This window comes from Squalius cephalus (assembly GCF_949319135.1).
Source record: "Squalius cephalus genome assembly, chromosome: 11".
Classification (NCBI taxonomy): domain Eukaryota; kingdom Metazoa; phylum Chordata; class Actinopteri; order Cypriniformes; family Leuciscidae; genus Squalius; species Squalius cephalus.
In genome coordinates this window covers 7863039-7885409 of record NC_137132.1, presented here as the reverse complement: position 1 = coordinate 7885409, position 22371 = coordinate 7863039, and the positions used below count along the sequence as shown (strand labels likewise).

Sequence of the window (22371 nt, the reverse complement as noted above, 5' to 3'; positions counted from 1 at the left end):
TTTCCAACCTTCATGAACAATTATATATCACTTATAAATGATTAAATACAAAATGAATAGTAGTTATTAAGATTAATATGGTTTGGAATTGGCAAAATGAAAAAATCAACATGCCTAATAATTCTGCACGGCCTGTATATATATTTTTACAGATATTTTAGCATTTTACACACATATAATTAAATACTTAATACCAAAACGTAATACCAAAGCAAGAAAGTGAGTCAACCTAATCACTCCGGGAGCAAAACAACTCAGTAGCTTAAAATATCAGATTTAGCTCCTACAGGGTATGATAAAACAGTATAAAAGCTGCCCGGCTCCTTATGTCTGTCTCACTCACTCCACAGTGTAACTTCTGTGTGGTTGACTGTGCCTATTATTGCAAGAATAAATACCTTTTAAAAGACTATTTGATTCAGAGTGTCTCTTATGCAGTGATGATGATGTTCAAGAATTTTTTGCCACAACAAGGCAAAACTATGTTTTTTTTTTTTTTTTGTATGTTTTTTTTTTTTTTTTTTTTTCATCCATCAATCAAATTTTAGGTTTCAGGATTTTTTAAACCAAAATTTGATAAAGATGATTCTCAATCATAATTATGTTATGAAAGATAAAACGGAATGAAATGATATGCCATTTTACTTAATGCAGTATGTAGGTAAAATGGCCATAAATGGGTAGTCCCATTCAATTCAATATATCTATACACTGTATCTAATCTAACACATTTTACAAAATGACCCAACTTAACTGGAAATGGGGTTGTATTATGCAATTTTGAAAGTGTTATGTAAACGTGTAAAATTTGGAGAATATGGTCAATGAAAGGATGCTGTATCAAAGCACAGTTCGAACATCATTCGTAACCATTGCAAACTAACCTTACAGCAAATGCAGAAAGAAACAACGGGAAATAGTTCGCATAGTTTTAGTTTAAATGTGCGGCCTCTTAAAAACAGCGTGGAGAAAAATAAAAATAGAGGGTATGCTACACAACAAACATGTAATTAATTATGAATGCTTATAAAGTGATTTAAACTCAAAACCCCCAAATTAAACTGGACAAGATTAAGATTAGGTGCAATATATTTCGATAACTGTCATCGGCCTCAGTACTCAAGTTACCCAGAGCTGTAACAGCGATTGATTGTCTACAATGGAGGCTCACAACAATTTACCAATTCCAGCATAGGCTACAAGCAATCTTCACTCGTGCTGTTGCGAATAAAAAAAGTAGCTTTGATACTCACTCTTTATTCCATTTGAACAGTCTGACGCAGTTCTTTTTGGTAGACTAAAATGTCCGGCTCCCAACAAAGATAAACTTTAACATTCGATTTGGACTTTGGTCAAAAAGCAACAGTGGAATAAACCATTGCAGCTTCAGAGGGGAGCTTTCACTAATAAATCTGACTGTCAGTGTTTTACCACAAGGACATAACTAAACTAAATAACCAAAAGGAAAAATCTAAAAGTTGTTTTGGAAATCAATTTAGATTTTAGATTTAGAGGCTTATCACAGAAATGTTTGAAATTATTTGTATTATAAAACTTGCGTAGCTGCTCAGCCACATAAATTATTGCAATTATGAAAATATTCCTTACTATAATCCTTACTTTGGATTTGAGTATTTATGTCTATTTTTAATTGCTTGTTTTGATGTACTGTTCAACATACATTAGTATTAATGACTCATTATAGCCAGGAGGGGGAGATGCTGCATTATTTTCTAATAGGTTTGAAAAGTTATCTGGCTGCTGCCAGAGTTCGTGCCAGATGCCAAGGTGAAGGGTGACACACACCAGACTTAACAATTACTGTATTTCGTACTGTAGGTCTGTACTTCATATTTAATAACACACAATACAGACATGTGTTGTGTGTGTTATTAAATACAAAGTTCTGGTATGAAACTCTAGATGGTGCAGGCTTATAGGTCCTTTTACTCACCTGTTCATAATCCCATAGTTATCTATAAGGCGCTCTATAGGGTGCAGCTGAGTGGTTCCTACCGTATCAATAGCCAATGAGCTCACTGCTCAACCTTCAAATACTTGGGTATCATTTGCCTTAGCAGTGCAGCGCACTTTCAGAAAGCCTCCACCTTCCCCAGCTCTACCTGTATAGATCTGCTATGGGTAATTTGTGTATGCTATATTGTACAGTATCAGCATGTCTTACTCACAGCAGCGTGTCGTTTATGTATTTGCAGTATCAAGTCCTGTACTTGCTCTACCACAGCAGATCTATTCCGCCAAGACCAAACATACAATATAAGATAAAGATAAGATAAAAACTTAATTTATCCCCAAGAGGAAATTTAGACGTTACAGCAGCATAAACAGGACAAAAACAAATATTGCACTTAAAAAGACATATTGCAACCATGTATTCTGAATATAAATTATGTAGGGAGACCAAAAAACATTATAACAGACATATAATTAAATATAAATGAATTTGTTTTCATAAATAAATAAAAATCCTAAATAAAAGTATATGGGTAAATATACTCTCCTAAAAAAAAATAAAACTGGTCCCATGGTGTAAATACTGAGATATGCTGATTTTAAAAAGTCTCCTGTTGGAAGAAAGGATCTTCGGTAGCGCTCCTTCTTACTCCGGGGTTGCAACAGTCTCTGACTTAAGGCACTAACTGTCTCATACAGGGGGTGGGAGGGGTTGTTCAGGATGTTCGACAGCTTAGCCAACATCATCCTCTCACCCAGAGGACTCCAGAGGACTCCACGATAGAGCTGGCCCTCCTAATCATTTTGTCGAGCCTTTTCTTATCCCTCTCTGTGATTCCAGCACTCCAGCAGACCACAGTATAAAACATTACAGATGCAACTGTCGTATCATAAAAAGTTTTCAGTAGTGTCCTACACACCCCAAAGGACCCCAGTCTCCTCAACAAATGGAGGTTACTTTGGCCCTTCCTATACAGAGCACTTGTGTTGTCTGACCACAGTTTCTATGAACACCCAAATACTTGTACACGTTCACCCTCTCAATGTCCAGCCCCTGGATGTTTACCGGTATAGTATATGAGGTCTTCCTACTTTTCTCTTGGTAGCATTGATGTGAAGGTGATTAAATTCACACCAATCAACAAAGTCCTTGATCACTTTCTTACACTCCAGGTTATTCCCATCTGATACCCGTCCAACAATAGCTGTGTCATCTGAGAACTTCTGGATATGACAACTGCTAGTGTTATAATGTAAGTCTGATGTATATAGGGTAAACAAGAAAGGAGAGAGCACTGTCCCCTCTGGAGCCTGATGCTGCAGAACACCTGTTCAGACACAGCCATGAAGCCTCATGTAATTTGGTCTGTTTTAGAAATAGAAATAGAAAAAACTCAAACATACTCTCAAAATAGCTTTATTTGCGTATTATACTGCTACACATATTTCTACTATTACATGCTTGTATTGTTTGCTTATTTATTGTATCTATTTTTAAACACACACATAAATTGACGTAATCCATGACCGCCTTCAACTACTTGCTGTAAGACTGTGAAAGGCTGTAACATTTTGTGCCTTTATTATTTTGCTTTGACTTCTACTACATCATATTTTCAATTACACAAACCATACCGATGTTAACACAAATTCTTTACTCTTTCAATAGTACAAGTGCCATGACCCCACAGTCAACCCTAGAGAATCGGGCCAACAACTTTGCACCCTTGCTACAGATTTAATGACCATCATGTCACGGTGGCAAAAACAAGAAATATTTTGAACTTGCACTTCAACAGACTGTACAAACTCTAAGAACAGAACTAATCGAAACAAAAACAAAACTTTCAGAAGCTCAAGGATCAGCTGAGCTTTTAGCAGCAACCAAAGGCTTTTGCAAAGATGGTTACACAATCTGTCTTCTGTTATATATTATAATTGTTTTTACTACACTAGTCAAAACAATGATAACATCCTCTTTTTTCACAGACCTATCTGATACCGCCACACAAACTGATCCACCTTCAGCGGAAAATGCAGACATGCTAAGTTCAACAAAACACTTTTGCAAAGATGGTAAAATATTCTAATTTCTGTGGTTCATATCATCACAGTTTTTGTTTATTACACTATATGTCTCCACGGAAACTATTATAACTTCCTCTTTTCTTTTGCAGACCTACATGACACCACACAATCTGCTCTTCCAGTGGAGGACAAGGATGTGTGACCCCACTTTCACACTTTACTTTTGAATGTGCACTGTTTTTAAAAACTTACATATTTAACTTTTGTTTTGTTTGCTTTTTTTGGACCTGGACTTAGCTCTTCTTTACACTTTATATATATATATATATATATATATATATATATATATATATATATATATATTTAACATATTTTCCTTATCTTATTGTTTTGCTTATATAATTTTAACTTTCTAAATATTTTACAAATAAAAAAACCTTTACATCACACTGTCTCCCTAACTTCTACTTTGTGTTTTGCATTACCCATACCACCAATTACATTGAGTGTTGCTTATATGATTTACATCAAACTTCAACCATATTTATAGTGAAACACTAGCTATTGAATGATCTGGGTAACAGCATATTATTCACTTTTAACCATTTCAACAGTCAGAAGATTGCTAATGCACTACAGTTGTCCACTATAGATCAATTCTTATAACAAATCTTTTAAATCTTATATTTCCCTGTCAGTTTGCCTCATTTAAAATGACTTGCTTAAAAAATACATTTAAATTCAGTTGATATACTCTGTCAATGTAGTTTTATTTTTACTTCATTAAATTCATACACTTATTTCTTTCAAATATATATTTTTTTACTTTTACTTTTCTGTTCCTATAAAGACTTTTATTGTTAGAACCTAAATTCCTATGGCCTAATTTTTTCCTATGAAGGGCCCCAAATAATTTATTAAGGATCTGGACCATAAGTAAACATTAAACATCATACCAAACTGTATTATTGTAACATTATTGATTATGATTTCAAAATATTTACAATTAAATAAGCTCAGAGAAAACATCACACTGTACTCCAATTCAGCTTTATTTTCCAATTCCAGGTCAGTGTCTAACAGAACTATTGTTTCTTTCAAACTTAGAGAAAGACAAGGCCTAAGAGATTTCATATCATATAATGCAGAGCACTATATATATATATATATATATATATATATATATATATATATATATATATATATAGTGGGCATTTTAACACACTAATCTGCATATTTTAACTTGAATATCATGCATTAATTAAAAAAAATAAACATAAAATGTGTTTATTTCTAATATATGTATTATTATACATAACTATATTCTTTATATATCCTTGCATCTGTTCGAGGGAGGTCTGGCCGGGCAAGATACATTTGTACCAACATACTGTATGATCCAACTTTCACAATTCCTTGAAGATTTTGCAAACATGGAGAATAATAATAATACAATCTTCCAAAAAGATTTGGGAAAATCTGACAGACAACTTTGTAAAAGCAAAAAAATAAGTCCTAGTCGATTTTACATGAACTTGACTGTGCCAGATTGTATAGCACCAGGAAACAGATGCGATTATTAAACTGGTTTGCAACAAAGTAAATCTATATAATGCCGTGCTGCTTACTACTGTTGTGTGAATATATACGAAATGCCTATTATGAATGAATGCATATAGGCTATTTCTATAAATATAACTTGATATTTACATATTGTTTTCTTTGCTTGAACACTGATCACACAAGTGACTAATTACGTTAAAGAAAACTGAACACAGTAGACAACTGATGAGGAGCCTTGGAGAAGCTTTTATGAGAATATTTAATGTATTGTTGTCTACATTCTTCTTTTTATTCTATTATCTGTAGAGTGTATATTAAAATAGTTAAGATACTATTTAAAACGAATTACATGGTTTATAATCTTAGCAGTTCATTATTATTGTCTAACCTGTATAATGACTGATATTTGACGAATTGATTTCTTCCTTTTTTGTAAGTTTTGGACATAAGCATTTTCTAAATATGTAGCCTAAAAAGTAATAATAATAATAATAATTATTATTATTATTATTTGAGTTTATAACTATAAGTGAGTTCACTTAGTAATACAGTAATATGTTTGTCATAAAATAATTTATTTTTAGGCTATAACCTAACCTTTTACAGTTTTGGATATAATAGGCCTACATTTTTTTTTTTGTTGTTTTTTTTTTTTGCATAATTTTTGCTTAATGTATTATCATCTTGTTGAAAAAGTTTGATAAACCCCTTAGGAGGAGTAGCTAAAAACTCAGTCTGAAATATCAAACAAATCCACATTCAAACCAAAATATCTGTTTTATTCAAACCTTCGCCATTTCAGGGCTTGTGCCCTAATAACAGTTCCAATTCCACTTGGAAAAGGAGAAGGAAAATCAGTGATTAGAAAAAAAGGTATGGAAAAATGGACATTGACATGTTCAGCATTTTCTTTAACCCCACAGTTTTCACAGTATTCACTATTACTTTTCCCCATTAAAACCAAGGTGCCATTCAATCCTGTGTGGTCCACTCTCAGTCTTGTCATTATAATTTCCTCCCGCCTAGTCCTTTCCTTATATTTTTTAAAAACTTCTAATCACTGATTTTCCTTCTCCTTTTCCAAGTGGAATTGTAACTGTTATTTCCTGCTGTAATGCATCTTTTGCTAGTTTATCTGCACTTGCACTGTGTATTATATGAGGTGGAAAGACAGGTGTTTCAGGAAGCAGGGCGGAAGTGGAATCTGATGATACTGGGAACAGAAGGAGAGGGAGAAGGGATAAGAATTTTAATTCACTTTTTAAATTTCTTAAAGATACAGGGTTGTTGGGTAGAATATGAGAACACTTAAACAAATAGCATGATGTTACACACTCCTGTACAGTAGGTGGCGGTATGCACCTAAAAGTTGTTTGCAATCCGCCATTAATCAAGAGAAGAAGAATGAGAATCGAAACTTAAGATTTTTTTTATTATTATTAATGCCAAGGTACCAAATATACAAATACAGATAATATCAACATTACGTACAAAGAGGTGACATTACATGCAAAGCACCATTTAAAGACATATGCAACAGTAAATAAAAATACAAAACAAAAGCTTTAACAAAATAAATTAAAAATATTAAATAAATTAATTGTTTTACAAGCTTTGAGATTCTTGGAAGATGAAATAGTTTGTACATACTGTTGAACCTCATATATACACAAAACAATATATAAAGGATTTTGACGAATTAATTTACTGCGGTGAATATGAAATTTTGCAATAAGTAATAATAGGTTAATAATAAAATATTCATTCATTTTATCTTTTAGTATATTAAAGAAGCCAAACAGTACATCTTTAAGAAGCAGAGAGAAACCCTGGAGCACACTGCGATTAGAGAAATCAATCCAGAATATCTGTGTGTGAGGACAATCCCAAAAGATATGCATATCAGTTTCGTTAGGGTCACCACAAAAAGAACAGCTTGTATCTATGTCTGATTTAAAATTTTCAAAAACACTTTAGTTGGGTAAAATCTGTGTAATAATTTGAATGAGATTTCTCTAACCTTGTTTGTTATTATGTATTTCGACGACAGAGTCCATACTTTTTTCCAATCAATATGATCAACCACATTCCTCCAATAAGAGACCACATATGGAGTTGTTTCAAGCTCCTTTTGAAAAAGAGATCTAATCTTATAGTTACGTGATGAAGGAGGAGGTGACAAAAAGCACAGTTTTCCTACTGGGATTTCAAATGGGTCTAAAGAAATAAGATAAAGTGCTGGATGATCTAACAGAGTCCCTTAAAAGCATAACAGTACCTTTAGGAATAGCATCCATGACAATTGAGAATTCTTTGGGAGTGACTGGAAAATTAAATTTACATAAACAATCTTCGTAACTTAAAAGAAGACCTTCTGAGTTAAATAACTGGGAAACAATCAGAATGTTTTTCTCAAACCAATTACTAAAAAACAAAGATTTTCTCTTATATACAATGTCTTGATTGTTCCACGAAACTTAAGATTCGTAAAGGTTTCGAAGCTTTCATGACGCAGTTAGAAATAACCAGGAAATAACCCATCACCGCCATTTTCTACAATCAGATGATTACAGTCGTTGAAAGCTCTTGAGTTCAGACCGACACAGTAAACATCAGTGGAATTAGATAGCTCAGAAGATTATACATCATGGAAACGGGTGTCCTGACAAAAAGTTTTGCTCTGCTTTGCTTTTTCTTTCTTTGTGGGACTTTGTCTTCAGTTGAAACGGGTAACGTTAAATGTTTACATTTTGCTGCGTTTGTTGGAGAAAGTGAAAGTAACATTTTACGCAACCGGTCTAAAAAATGCATTGGAGCAACATAATTGAATTTTGATTGCGAATTTATGTTACATAGTACATGGAATTTAAAAGTGTATCTATACTTAGCCTATATAATTAAGTATACAGGCTACGAGTTTTGTCAAATAAAAAAGCTTACTTTCCATAGTTTGACATCGATCAACATGGCAGCGGCCTATAATAATATTACTGTTCATATGATCGATACCAGGATTAGCCGCCTCAAATTAATTTTTCAACAGAATATGGATATACCAAAAAGTAACCTGAAAATAGTGAAACTATTTCAGATCCAAGTAGGCACACATTTTTATTAAATGGCCTTCAGCTAATTATAGGTCGTTTTTTTTTTATTACAAAAGATTTAGTCTGTTTAGTTTTTTCTGTAACTGAAATGTTTTGAGACTGTTCTGCGTCTGCCTAACTCACCTCATATTTGATCTGTTCTCTCCTTCAGAAAATAATCACTGATTTTCCTTCTCCTTTTTCAAGTGGAATTGGAACTGTTATTTCCAGCTGTAATGCATGCTTTGCTAGTTTATCTGCACTCTCATTGCACTGTATATTATATGAGGTGGAAAGACAGGTGTTTCAAGATTTAGGAAGCAGGGCGGAAGTGGAATCTGATGGGGATACTGGGAACAGAAGGAGAGGGAGAAGGGATAAGAATTACCAGAACTGCACTTTTTAAATTTCTTAAAGACACAGGGTTGTTGGGTAGATTAAGAGAACAGGGATACTCCACTTTAAAATGAAAATTCTGTTATCATATAGGCTACTCACCCTCATGTTGTTTCAGTCCTTTATGAATTTCTTTCTTCTGCGTAACAGAAAGGAAGATATTTAGAAGAATGTCAGTAACCAGACAGTTTCTGGTCTCATTGACTTCCTTAGTATATTTTTTTCCTACTATGGAAGTCAATGAGACCAGAAACTGTCTGGTTACTGATATTCTTCTAAATATCTTCCTTTCTGTTACGCAGAAGAAAGAAATTCAAACAGGTTTGAAACAACATGAGGGTGAGTATATGATGACAGAATTTTCATTTTAAAGTGGAATCTGAAGACCACGCCCACCAAGGGGGAAAACAAACCAACCGTCTCCATTGACTTTGCATTGCGAGAGGCTGCCTCCTTGTCATTTCTTGCTTCTAACAAAAGACAGAAAAATGCCTAAAGGCTGCTATGTGACAAGGTGTACAGCAAACAAGCTAAAAAACCCAGAAATAAGTTTTCATAAGCTGTCGACCCCAAAAAACGAGCGTTTGAGGCAGGGGCGCGGGAAGAGTTTTTAGGTTGGGGGTGCTGATTTTTTTTTTTTTTTTGGAGGGGGGGGGGGGGGGTAGGGGCGTCACCACTTTTGAATAAGAAACAATATCAAGACTATAAAACTCGTCAAATCTCCGCGAATCACAACAAGCGTGTCAGTGAGAACGCTTGTTCAAATAGCGCTCACTCAAACCTGACTGCACATCACATTTTTGACTTTATTGATTCTGCTTTTATTCGTAACGCAATGGACCGGTCAACGAACGGGACATAGGCTAAATTAATCCTTAAAGAATGGGACTTTATGTTTTGTTCATTTGCACAAAAATAATAAATAACTTACCGTAGCCTATTTTATAAGTCGCTCCAGAATCGCATAATGCATAATAAGTCAAAAAATGCGTCACGAGGAAGAAAAAACATATAGGCCTATAGCTTAAATCGCACTGGACGAGGTCGCATTTTTTTAGAAATTTATTTCACACACACACACACACACAAAAAAAACATGTTACAGACAGTTCTCCGTTACGGACGTGAGCGCTCGCGGCACTAAACGAATGTTTTAAAACTTTCACAGAGACCTCAAACTGAAAGCACAAAGCCTGTCTTTAAATTTAATTTCGTTTTGTATTAATTGTATCTTAATTTTAATCGATGTTTCATCAAAAAAATTGTCTGGGTTTAATAAATAAGAAGGCTATTAGAAAATAGATAATCAGGACACGGAGGCGCTGGCGAACCTGGAGCTCGTCTCATAAATGAACCGAAACTCAGCGTAGGGCTATATGCCTCACAGACCTGAGACATAGGCTATAGATAGCTTGAAATAAAGCAGAACAATTCAAAACGAAAGAAAACAGACATGCGCTCAGGGGCGGAGCTACGTGGTGGCCAGGGGGGGCCACGGCCACCACTGGTCAAGGCTCGGCCCCCCTGCCGGCCCCCCCAAAGTCACGGCCCCACCCCCAGTCTGAGGAGGGGGAAAATAAATTTCATTTAAAGAAAAAAACCCTCCTGAGTTTAAATAAATACTCAAAAATAAATACTCGACCCCCGCCGAGTGAACAGGAGGGCGCGAGGGGCGGATTCGCTTTCTGTACGTAAGAAAGCTCATCTGCCGCCAGAGCCGGGATTCGAACACGGGTCTCTGGCGCGAAAAAGCTTAGATTTCACCACTGAGCCACAGGGGAAAATGCATCCTTTTACCGTGAGAGTGAGTATAGAAGAGAGTGTCATATTTTGTGTCGGCGTTTGTTTGTAGGTGTGCATGCTTTGTTTATAACAGACTAAAACACTCTATTTCCACCTTTCGCCGATGAGTGACGCAGATTTGAAAACTCACTCAGCAAACAAACAAAAAGACAATTATGAAAAATAAATTGAATATTGCACTTAAAATGCCATGGTTTACATAAATAAATGATCGCCTAAAAATGACAATTCATATTGTGTCTTTCTGTCATTTGCACTAAAAAATCCCCGTCTCATGTTAAGGTCCCTAACCCCTCACATAATCATGACAAATCGCACTCGCACATTATCTAAGCCAGTGGTTCTCAAAGTGTGGTACCGTGTGGTACTAGGCTCTCTCTAGTGGTAACGTTACGCAGAGGAAACACTGAATTTCGATCTCACCGGTGTGAGTAGAACGTGATCAACTGCTAAATTCAAACTGTGCTTTTTTTCCCAACTAACGTGATCATTATAAAGGCGATTCAATGCTTTAGCTAACAAATTTGTGAATATTTTGAATAAAAAAAATAAATAAAAGCAGATCATATTGAGTGGTTGTGGTCGTGTGACGACAGGTCACCATGGAAACAAAGTGATACGATCTATGGTCGCCTTGAAAAGCTTACGCTTGGGAGCAGCTGATTTTTTGTGAAAAGGTTAAATATAAATGAATGTTAGGTGGATTATTAAATTATGAAAAGTTCAAAACTGCTATTGTGGCTTCAATCTGGCAAGAAAAGTTTGGATCAGGAGGAGAATGTTTCAAATACAAGAACTGAAGAGGATGAGAGTGAACCAAGCACTAGTGCTGCTAACAACACAACAGTGGCGAAAGCGCCGGTGAAGGCAGCAGCAGCAAACGCTACAAAACAGTGAGAAATTATGATGACATTTTATACATTTTAATTTAATCATTAAAAAAAATTACCTGTGTAACAGTGCACACAGTGCAGTGTTGATGTTAAAACTGTGTTGTTACAATGTTTAAAGTTATTATAAATAAAACTGCCTGTTTTTTTAGCTGTGCATAACTGTAGCTGAATAGTTAGGCCTACGCTACTGTATTTTAATATTGATCATTATGGTGGTACTTGGAGAGCCAAATATTTTCTGAGGTGGTAGCCTACTTGGTGTAAAAAGTTTGAGAACCACTGATCTAAGCGCCCATCCCAATAACATGGATTATCAATAAGACATTATTAGTGTCCATAAGGAAGTTCAATCCATTGTTTATGGCCTGACGAGCCGCGGGAAAACCGCTACTCTGAGTGAGTTTTAAAATACTAGTTTTTGACAATCAAGTGCCACCCCAAATAAAAGACTGGCCCAAGCTGGCCCCCCCAGAAATAATGTCCTGGCTACGCCCCTGCATGCGCTGTTTATGTAGGCCTATGAAATGTGCATTTCTCTCTGGCGCTGCGAAGATCGCGATTCGACAACTTCATCTTATAGCCGACACTGACATAAAAATGTTTTATTAGTAAACAATTAAAGTGTATCCTGCTATATTTGACATATTTGCCTGTTCCTTTCAAAACACTAACAGTGGGGTTTTTGACTTTTTTTTTTGCAGCTGCGGACAAATTCTTTCGACACACACACAATAGCCTACACTCTGTGCTTATGTTTTAAAAACATAATTTAACATATATAACAATTTTTAAATAGCCCACTTAAAGTGTTTATTACAAGTAAATAACTAAATGCTAAAAATTAATAAATTTTAATGAACTAACATGCGTTGCATTTACAATTCTGTGAAAACAGGGGGTGCTGCAGCACCCCCAGCACCCCCACTTCCCGCGTCCCTGGTTTGAGGACATAAAAGTGGATACAGGCTGGAACGAATGGGTAAATTGTGGGATCCTGACACTCAGTATGCACTAAAAATACACTACGTGTGCAGTAAGTTAAACATTTAGTCACTGGGGAGTCAAATATCCAAATGTCAGTTTTATATATTATATTCTGTAAGATAAACTATCCTGTGTCGCCGAGTAGGGTCTCTTGCCGATTACGGTCTCCTCCAGTGGACGTACGTTAGTTCTCAGAGTAATGAGACACGTGACGCTCTGTCTCAACTGCCTGTATCCACTTTTATGTCCTAAACACTCGTTTTTTGGGGGTCAAGAGCTAATAAAAACTTATTTCTGGGTTTTTTAGCTTGTTTTCTGTACACCTTGTCACACAGCAGCTTTTAGGCATTTTATTTTTCTGTCTTTTGTTAGAAGCAAGAAATGACAAGGAGGCAGCCTCTCGCAATGCAAAGTCAATGGGGACGGTTGGTTTGTTTTCCCCCTGGGTGTGGGCGCTCTGTCTCTCCTGTACAGTAGGTGGTGGTATGCACCTAAAAGTCGTTTGCAATCCGCCATTAATCAAGAGAAGAAGAAGGAAAATCGAAACTAAAGATTCGTCGAAGCTTTCATGACGCAGTTAGAAATAACCAGGAAATAACCCATCACCGCCATTTTCTACAATCAGATGATTACAGTCGTTGAAAGCTCTTGAGTTCAGACCGACACAGTAAACATCAAGTGGAATTAGATAGCTCAGAAGATTATAAATCATGGAAACGGGTGTCCTGACAAAAAGTTTTGCTCTGCTTTGCTTTTTCTTTCTTTGTGGGACTTTGTCTTCAGTTCAAACGGGTAACGTTAAATGTTTACATTTTGCTGCGTTTGTTGGAGAAAGTGAAAGTAAAATTTTACCGGTCTAAAAAATGCATTGGAGCAACAGAATTGAAATTTGATTACGAATTTATGTTACATAGTACATGGAATTTAAAAGTGTATCTATTCTTAGCCTATATAATTAAGTATATAGGCTAAGAGTTTTGTTAAATAAAAAAGCTTACTTCCCATTATTTGACATCGATCAACATGGCAGCGGCCTAGTTATAATATTACTGTTCATATGATCGATACCAGGATTAGCCGCCTCAAATTAATTTTTCAACAGAATACAATCTGGATATACCAAAAAGTAACCTGAAAATAGTGAAACTATTTCAGATCCAAGTAGGCACACATTTTTATTAAATGGCCTTCAGTTAATTATAGTTTTTTTTTTTTTTAATTACAAAAGATTTAGCCTGTTTAGTTTTTCCTGTAACTGAAATGTTTTGAGACTGTTCTGCGTGTGCCTAACTCACCTCATATTTGATCTGTTCTCTCCTTCAGAAAATAATTTTATCACATACACTTGTTTTATGCAGTCTATTTTATTCTTTTGGCTTACAGAGAAACACTCCCTGTACTACATTTACACAGCCTTGTCCAAACCAGTCAATCTACCAAGCATCTATGAATTCACAGCTATGGGTCTTCTAGATGATAGACAGATTGACTATTACAATAGCAAGGAAAAGAGAAAGATTCCCACACAGCACTGGATGAAAGAGAAAATGCAGGAGGATTACTGGGAAAAAGGCACCCAGTCAAGAAAGAGCAAAGAACAGTGGTTTAATGTGAATGTCAAAATTCTGATGGACCGTATGAACGACACTGCTTCAGGTGAGAAATATTGATACATATTTACCTGCATATACATATCATTTTCATATTATATTGTTATTATCATCTGAAAAAACATTTTGTTTTCTGTCCCTTTCAGATGTTCATGTTCTTCAGTGGAGACATGGGTGTGAAATTGATCTAAATGGAGAGGAAATTAAGTTTTCCAAAGGCATTGATGAGTACAGTTATGATGGCGATAACTTCCTGTCTTTTGATGATAAGGACTCTCAGTGGGTTGCCCCAGTTGATGCAGCTCTTCCAACCAAGAGGAAATGGGATAATGTGCCCATCCTGAACCAGTACACCAAGGGCTACCTGGAGAAAGAGTGTGTGGACTGGCTCAACAAATTCAGAGAATATGGAGATGAGGAGCTCAAAAAGGGCTGTGAGTAAATGTAGAGTATTTGTTGATTATCTGCAGCTGTCATAGAGATATAACTGATTGATAAACTGATTTCTGTGTCTGCAGCTCCTCCAGATGTTAAAGTGTTTGCGAAAAAGTGTACCAGAGACAAAACTAAGCTGAAACTCACCTGTATGGCCACTGGTTTCTACCCCAAAGATGTGATGTTGACAATAAGAAAATATCGCACATCCCTGCCTAAGTCTGAGATTGAATCCACAGGAACCAGACCAAACCATGATGGAACCTTCCAGTTGAGGAAGCGTGTGGAAATCAAGGAGGATGAAAAAGCAGAATATGACTGTTTTGTGTCCCACAAAACTCTCAAAGAACCAATTATTGTCAAATGGGGTAGGTAAAGGGAAAGTATTTAATCATTAGAGTAGGGCTCTTTCCTCCGAGGAAACACTGGTGGAAGTGCCTACTTGAAACAACTTGAAAGCATGATGTGTACGTTTTTAGTGACCAATTAGCTTAGTGAAATTAGAGTTACATCTCAGTGTTTGTGAGCATTATGACACCTGCAGTGTTTACCGAGGGTTACACTCACAGAATGGATGGATCACGTTTGTGTCGGAGACTCGGGGTCTATGAAAGAGAAATCATGCCACATAGAAACACTTACAAAGTGAAAACAAACACTTGTGATCCATAAATGTGTCTCTCATATAGGATAAGTGCACAAATGTCTCATGAATAATTATCAGTACACCATAATGAGAGAAAATATCACAACCTATGACATGGACACTATGAAGATTTTAAACCTGAAATAGTGCCTAGATAAGGATTCTATTACAATTAAAATTACAGACGAAAATGTTAACATCCATTAATGTGCTACACAAAAACCTTTTAAAATCTCAGAAAATGTAGTTTAGTGTTTTATGACACCTTAAAATAACTCTTTTATCAACAATGGAATTAAATTTTTTAAATGTAGTAGACATTTAGACTTTACGTACAGTAACTTTGTCCATTTATTATTATTTTTATTTATTTTTTGCAGATGGAAAATGCATTGACTGCAAGGAAGGCACTTTCCTGCTTGCTGGAATTGTGATTGGAGCTTTAGTTGTAGTTGCTCTTGTTGCAGTGCTCGGCATTTACCTTTATAAGACTAAAAGAATTGGTGAGTATTACAACATAAATACAGATTCTGGGAACAATCTTTTTAATAATTTTCTCTGATAAACTTTCTTCAACTGACAGGACCAAAATCTTGAAATAGTCTATATTAATTATTTGTGCTGACCAGACTCTATACTCTATAATCCTCTATAGGTTTCTTTAATCAGAGGACTGTAAATGGAGTTCCAACAGAGGTTTATGCTAATGGAACAGAGCAACCTTTTCTCCCAGGTAAGCTTTCAGAGAGGACTGAAGTGGAGTAAATCAGTATTTCCCTTTAGATAAGTATTATGGGGTGTTCACACATACAACAATTTAATCACTAGAGGTCCTGTAGTGGATGCTTCTACTTCTGGATTCCCCAATGTTTTTGATGGGCTGCGCATTGGCCAAAACATCTGACACAAATTGAACAGATTGCCGTTTAAAATGCATAGTGACTATATTCTGACAGGGAATGTTTTCTGCTAATAATTAGTGGTGGGAGAAAAAATCGATCCATCGATGCATCGCGATTCTCTCTCCAACGATTCTGGATCGATTCTGAGAATTTCAGAATCGATTCTGAGCTTATAACCAGATGTGCGATGACACAGAGTTTGCTTTAGAAACACCCGTCTTCTGCTTGCTAACAATTCCCCACACACGTACCTTCAGTAAAATAATATTTAATAAAGTTCGGAAAGGTTGAAACGAATTATAAGGACATTCACAGGCTTCATTGTACAGGATGCGCTGTGAGAGACGCGCATGTTTGATGTTACACTTGAAGTGTGCTGTCTCGCGCGTCGATTATTCTCCTTAATGCTCTACGAAGTCATCGTTTATGTGGTTTGGAATGCAGTGGACTTATATATTTAAAATATGAACCTCGCTAACAGAAGGCTGCTTTCAGTTTCAAATGCTGATGCGCGCTTTGTGTTGACTGCTCGCGCATGCGGCTGTGCGACTCCGTGTAAGTGGTTTAATATACTTGTGCAAAATGAACGTAAACACAGCAAGTTATGTCTTAAGGGATTAAACGGTGAGGACAAAAAGATAAGATAAAGAATCGTTCTGGAATCGGATCGTGACTCCCACCAGAATCGGAATCGGATCGTGAGGTGACTGAAGATTCCCACCTCTACTAATAATGATGAACATTCTTGGGTGCGGTTCCCAAAAGCATCGCCAGCCAACTATGGTTGCAAGATAGCAACATAATTCAACGATTTGGTGTTTCCCAAAACCATAGTTCCAATGAATATTCGCAAACAGCATCACATAGATTTGTGGCTGAAACTACAGCTCTTGACCTGTGGTTAGAAGCATAGATTATTTTTAGTATGACATGTGGACTTACATACAATATTATCTTATGCAAACTTAGGCTGCATTTACACGGCAAGTCTTAATGCACAGATCCGATCTTTTGACCATATCCGATGATTTGGCCTGCCTGTTTACATTCATTTAGACAAGACTGGTATCCAATATCTGTGTTTACATATTTTGGGCGTTTTACTTTTTTATCGTTTTACTATACACAATCGTAGACCCTGGTTTTGAATGGCCGTGCTATTCAAATTATTTATACAGTATAATTAATTTTGGGTGTTCATTATTATTTTCCAGCATTGACAAGATAACAGCTGCATGACTCATGAATGTTTTGCAGCGCAAAATCAGACAGAACAGATATAGTCTACAGCTCAGAAATCTCAAAATTCTGAAGTGAACTAAAGTAGCCCTGTAATATATGTAATATATATATATAATTTTTTTTTTTTTTTTTTTCAATGAATTCGAATGAATTAACCAGAGAGAGAGAGAGAGAGAGAAACCAACCTAATAGTGACGCTTGTTGGCTTAATTACAGCGAAGTTATCACCTCATTGCTGAGAAATATAATGTAGATTTCATTAGTGAAGCTGTTTTATTTATAAAAGTCACTGGCTTTGAAAACAAGCTACTGAAATGTTTGGATGGATCTACCAGGGTGGCACGGAGTGACAACTGACACCCTTAGAAAAAACATTGCCACCCCAGATTTATCCCCATATAAAATATAAATGTTTTCTGTAACACTGTTAATTTAAGTAGCTAAGATATATAAAATATCTGTTGTCAGTAGAAGCATCTATACTGTAGGAAGATACATATCTTATTAATGAGCTTTCTGTGTTTATATCTTCTTTTGTATTCCTCTTTGGATTTCCCAGCCTGAAACAGCAATGGACATGTGCCCAATGGAGGTAAGCTGTTAACAGTGCAGGAACAGCAGAAAAAGCTGCTGATCATGTTTTCTAAAGTAATGTGCTTTAAGTGTTGTGTAGCAACTCATAATGTAATAACAAAGCAACAATGATAATGGCACATAATGGAATAAGAGGTTTGTAAAGTAATAATTTTTGTTTTGTAATGTAATAATTTTTAGTTATTGGAGCTCAAATTAATAATGATTTTTAAATTGTGGCAAATGTATTACATTATGAACTCACCAAAAACATTGTCATATTGTAATAGTTTCTATAACAAAACAATTGCATTCTTTTTAAGGCACAACAAACATTGATGCATTTTTATTTTAGTTTTTGAATATTAAATGCACTAGATTTAAATATTCCTGTATTTATTATTGTTATTTAAGGGGTTTAACAAAAATATATTACATGAACCATTTAAGATACCTAACCCTAACCCTAACCCAGCTCCTAGAGAGCTACAGTATGAGGCAGAGTTTAGCTCCCACCCCAGTCAATAATGCCCATGCCATAACACTGCATCCACCATGTTTCACGGATGATAGGATATTCTACAGATCATTATTCTTCTCCATGCACATCTTTTCCTATCATTCCTTTCATAAATCCTCTGTATTTACTGGGTATATGTGCATTTTTCAAAAATATTGTATTTGAATATTTGGGCTCATAATTTCTTTTTTATATTTGATTATTTGTTTATTTAAAGGGTTAGTTCACCCCAAAATTAAAATTCTGTCATCATTTACTCACCCCAATGTTGTTCCAAACCTATATGAGTTTCTTTTTTTCTGCTGAACTAATAAGACATTTTGAAGAATGTTGGTAAATAGACAGTTGAATGGTAGCCATCGACTTCCATAGTATTTTTTTATTTTTTGAAGTCAGTGGCTACCGTCAACTGTCTGGTTACCAACATTCTTCAAAATATCTTTTTAGTTCAACACAAGACAATTTCAGGGGGGGGGGGTTGTTACTCTCTAATTAGATTAAAGGTGCAGTGTGTATTTTTTAGCGGCATCTAGTGGTGAGATTTGCGAATTGCAAACAGCCAGTCACTCACGGCCTATCCCTCCCTTTTCAAACTCGAAGGAGAAGCTACTGCGTCTTTTTCTGCTTCTCATTCAAGTTAGTGACTAAACGCACTCTGTAGCGCTGTTTGTTCACTGTCGGCTACGGTAGAAACATGACGTCACAATATATCGACTTTCATAGAAGGGGGTGCCGGCGGTTATGTAGATATAAATGACTCATTCTAAGGTAATAAAAACATAACGGTTCATTAAGTAAGGTCTTTATACACCACTGAAAACATAGTTTTGGATCTTATATTGCATTTCTGTCAATAGATCCTCAGAATGATTACACATTGCACCTTTAAGACATCAAACATAATTTAATTTTAATTAATTTTTTTTTATTTGTGCTCATGATTATGTAGACAGAAAATAATTATTGTAAACATTAATTTATTTATCCATTATTACAAGTTGCTAGTGTTTATGATGTAATACCTTTCTTATACAATAGGCTATTTATGTGGATAAAATAAAAAATAAAATAAGATTTTGTTTTGAGAAATTGCATTAACATTTTATTGATAACATATTACATTATGTGCAATTATTATATATTTATATACCACAGCAGTGGTCCATTTGTGGCAACACTGCACAAAAGTGAACTTTTCTTGCTGTAGTTTGGTCATCACCAGTTTCAACAGAGATGCTCAAAAAAGATGTTTGGTACAATGACTGTATGAGTTTTGAGTCAAAGTACAATGTAAATGTGATTGATTATACAGTATATTTATATGTAAGGTTAATTGTAAAATATTAGTAAAATATATAGCACACAATCCTATTAGTAGTTTGAGACTACAACTCTTATCTTTTATATTTTGGCCTACATCAAGATTTGCTTAAAATGTCACAAATTGCAAGCAAATTGTTCTCATGGCTAACAACTTCTGTCTTATTGCAGGAAGCAATGGAACTGTCTAAAGGAAGGCATTGTCCAAAGCAGTAATAACCTGGCATATCTATGCAAGAATTATGCTCAAGGATTTAATCTGTCACATTTTTAAAAAAAAAAGTGTTTCTTTTTGTGCCACAGGAAACAGGAAAAGTATTAACTAGGTATCTCAGTCTATGCTCACTCCTTTTTTTCCTCTCACTTTGGTCATCAGATGATCAACTATATGCATTGTTTTCCTGAATTTTAAGTATGTGAGATCATTTCAGCTGATATTGAAGGTGTTTGATTACATTTTTTGCCTTTGGCAAATCCTTATATCCAATGCGAATTTCATTGCATTTAAGTATTTCATCAGTCCACACTTTCTCTATCACTTGCTGTATAAGTGTGTTGTGGTTACGCTTTGAAAAATGTTACAGGGTTATTCTGATATACCTCTGCGGTTTCAAAACAATTGTTTGTTGGAAGATTTGACTGATTGCAGAAAAGCTTTATTTTTAGGGGTTCAAGCACAATATGCGGAAACCCTGTTGTAAAGATTTTTATTTTTATTCTTCCACCGCAAAACTGATTATGCAAAACCGTAAGGCCTCTAGATACTTGAAACCTGGCCCAGATGGTAGGTCTCAATTTAGTGAAATCATTGGAATCTTCGGCTCAACGAACAAAACATATCTCAGATTTCAATTCCACCATTTAAATTTTTCCGATATTTTTTAATTTTCAGAAAAATTTACTTTTTCGACGCCGTTTGTCTGATTCACTCGAAACTTGACATGTTGACACCTAGAATGACATCTAGAATCCTCATGGCAAAAAGTTTTTCATGGCAAGAATTTCGATCTGTGATTCACGCTCACGACGGGATGCCAAAACGTTTGAAGGTTAAATCTCCTCATTTTGAACAACTTTGCCTTAAGAACCACTGCTGTCAATCAAATTGTTCATTAAATATTTGAAATTATTTGAAACATCTTTTTCAAACTTCTCATAGGCTGTTTGTCCAATTTGCTATAAAATTAAAACTTGACATGCATAACCTTGGGACCCTCATGGCAAAAAGTTATCAAAATAATTTTGATCGAATTCACTTTTTTTTTATAGTTATCTGGCATGGCCCATTGTGAGTAATGTAACATCAAAACAACAATCATCAAAGATTACGAGAAACAAGAAAATTGTTGCATATTGTGCACAAAGTAGAAACTTCACAAAACTGTACATATGGAGAACAGGCCATTTTGAAAAAAACAATGCCAGGTTTTGTGGATTTCTGATGTTTAGAAAGCTCACAGTAAATTCTAAACTATCACTCATTTCAACTGAAATATTAAGGCTGTAAAGTTACTGTCGTCCACTAGAGACACCTGCAGTTTTTTTTTTTTTTTTCTAAATTATTGTGCACTGGTTATATAGTTTTATATAATTAGTTTGCAAAGAAATGTGTAATGCTTATATAGACCATTAACATATGTTTTCCCAATACATATTCCAATTTTTTTTTTTTATAATGTTTTTGTGTGTGTTTAAGCCTGCTTAATGACGTTGCTGTGGAAAAATTGCTTTTTTTTTTTCTTTGCTTTTTTTTGGAGATTACTGTGCAAACCAACGATTATAATTGTATTTCTACTTACTAATAAAGTTCTTTTCTCAAGTTTTGCTTTTGCATTCATATTTAGACATAAAATCACTATTATAACATGACAATTGTGTCACAATTATTGTGAACCCTGAAAATGTTATACAGAGGAGATTTGGAATAAACATTTTGTTACCATCTTTTATTTCAAACATCTGTATCTACAACAATGTGTGTGAGCATGCTTAGGGTGTATTAAGTAGTATTGTTTTAGCCTCTCTTCTGTGTATGTGTTTTAGCCTATAGATTTCATACAATAAAAAGTCGTTGATGCTGAAGCTATTCGAGCTCAGTCCCATCGCAGATTTTTCAAATGTAGTTGAAAGACAAACTGCTGAAACCTATTTCTTGGTATTTGCTTGTCGAAATTGAAACATTCTCAGCATTGATTCTGAATGCAATAAAGATACCAAAGATCCCTTTTTGTTTTAAGCAACAATTGTTCAAAATGCAAGTACACATTTGCCCATTGCCACCTATCAGGTCATGTGATACAATGCATGAAATCTAACATTGGTTACGTGCCAGCCTCTTTTAGTCTTGGGGTATGGGCATAGCAGTAGCCTAACAAATTATGGAGAGAGAGAGGGAG

General features: G+C 35.2%; 1 protein-coding gene across 2 annotated transcripts; it reads left to right on the top strand.

Annotated features, from left to right (window-relative positions):
• Positions 1-7838: 7838 nt before the first annotated feature.
• LOC307167609 (zinc-alpha-2-glycoprotein-like) lies at positions 7839-21919 on the top strand. Of its 2 annotated transcripts, none has more exons than XM_079886852.1 (8): positions 7839-8294; positions 14111-14383; positions 14484-14771; positions 14856-15140; positions 15799-15921; positions 16074-16151; positions 18122-18154; positions 20147-21919. In XM_079886852.1, exons 1-7 carry the CDS (start codon positions 8213-8215, stop codon positions 18124-18126), a joined length of 1134 nt encoding a protein of 377 aa, XP_079742978.1. In that variant the 5' UTR covers positions 7839-8212; the 3' UTR covers positions 18127-18154; positions 20147-21919. The 2 variants fall into 2 exon arrangements, with proteins under 2 accessions (XP_079742978.1, XP_079742979.1); XM_079886853.1 differs by lacking the exon at positions 7839-8294 and adding an exon at positions 13256-13519.
• The last annotated feature ends 452 nt before the right edge of the window (positions 21920-22371 follow it).

What these genes read in the sequence shown, in the direction of transcription:
- LOC307167609 (XM_079886852.1), top strand. Translation starts at nt 8,213, where the DNA reads ATGGAAACGGGTGTCCTGACAAAAAGTTTTGCTCTGCTTTGCTTTTTC. An exon ending in TATGAACGACACTGCTTCAG is followed by an intron (nt 14,384 to 14,483) that starts GTGAGAAATATT and finishes TGTCCCTTTCAG; the next exon opens with ATGTTCATGTTCTTCAGTGG. An exon ending in TGAGGAGCTCAAAAAGGGCT is followed by an intron (nt 14,772 to 14,855) that starts GTGAGTAAATGT and finishes CTGTGTCTGCAG; the next exon opens with CTCCTCCAGATGTTAAAGTG.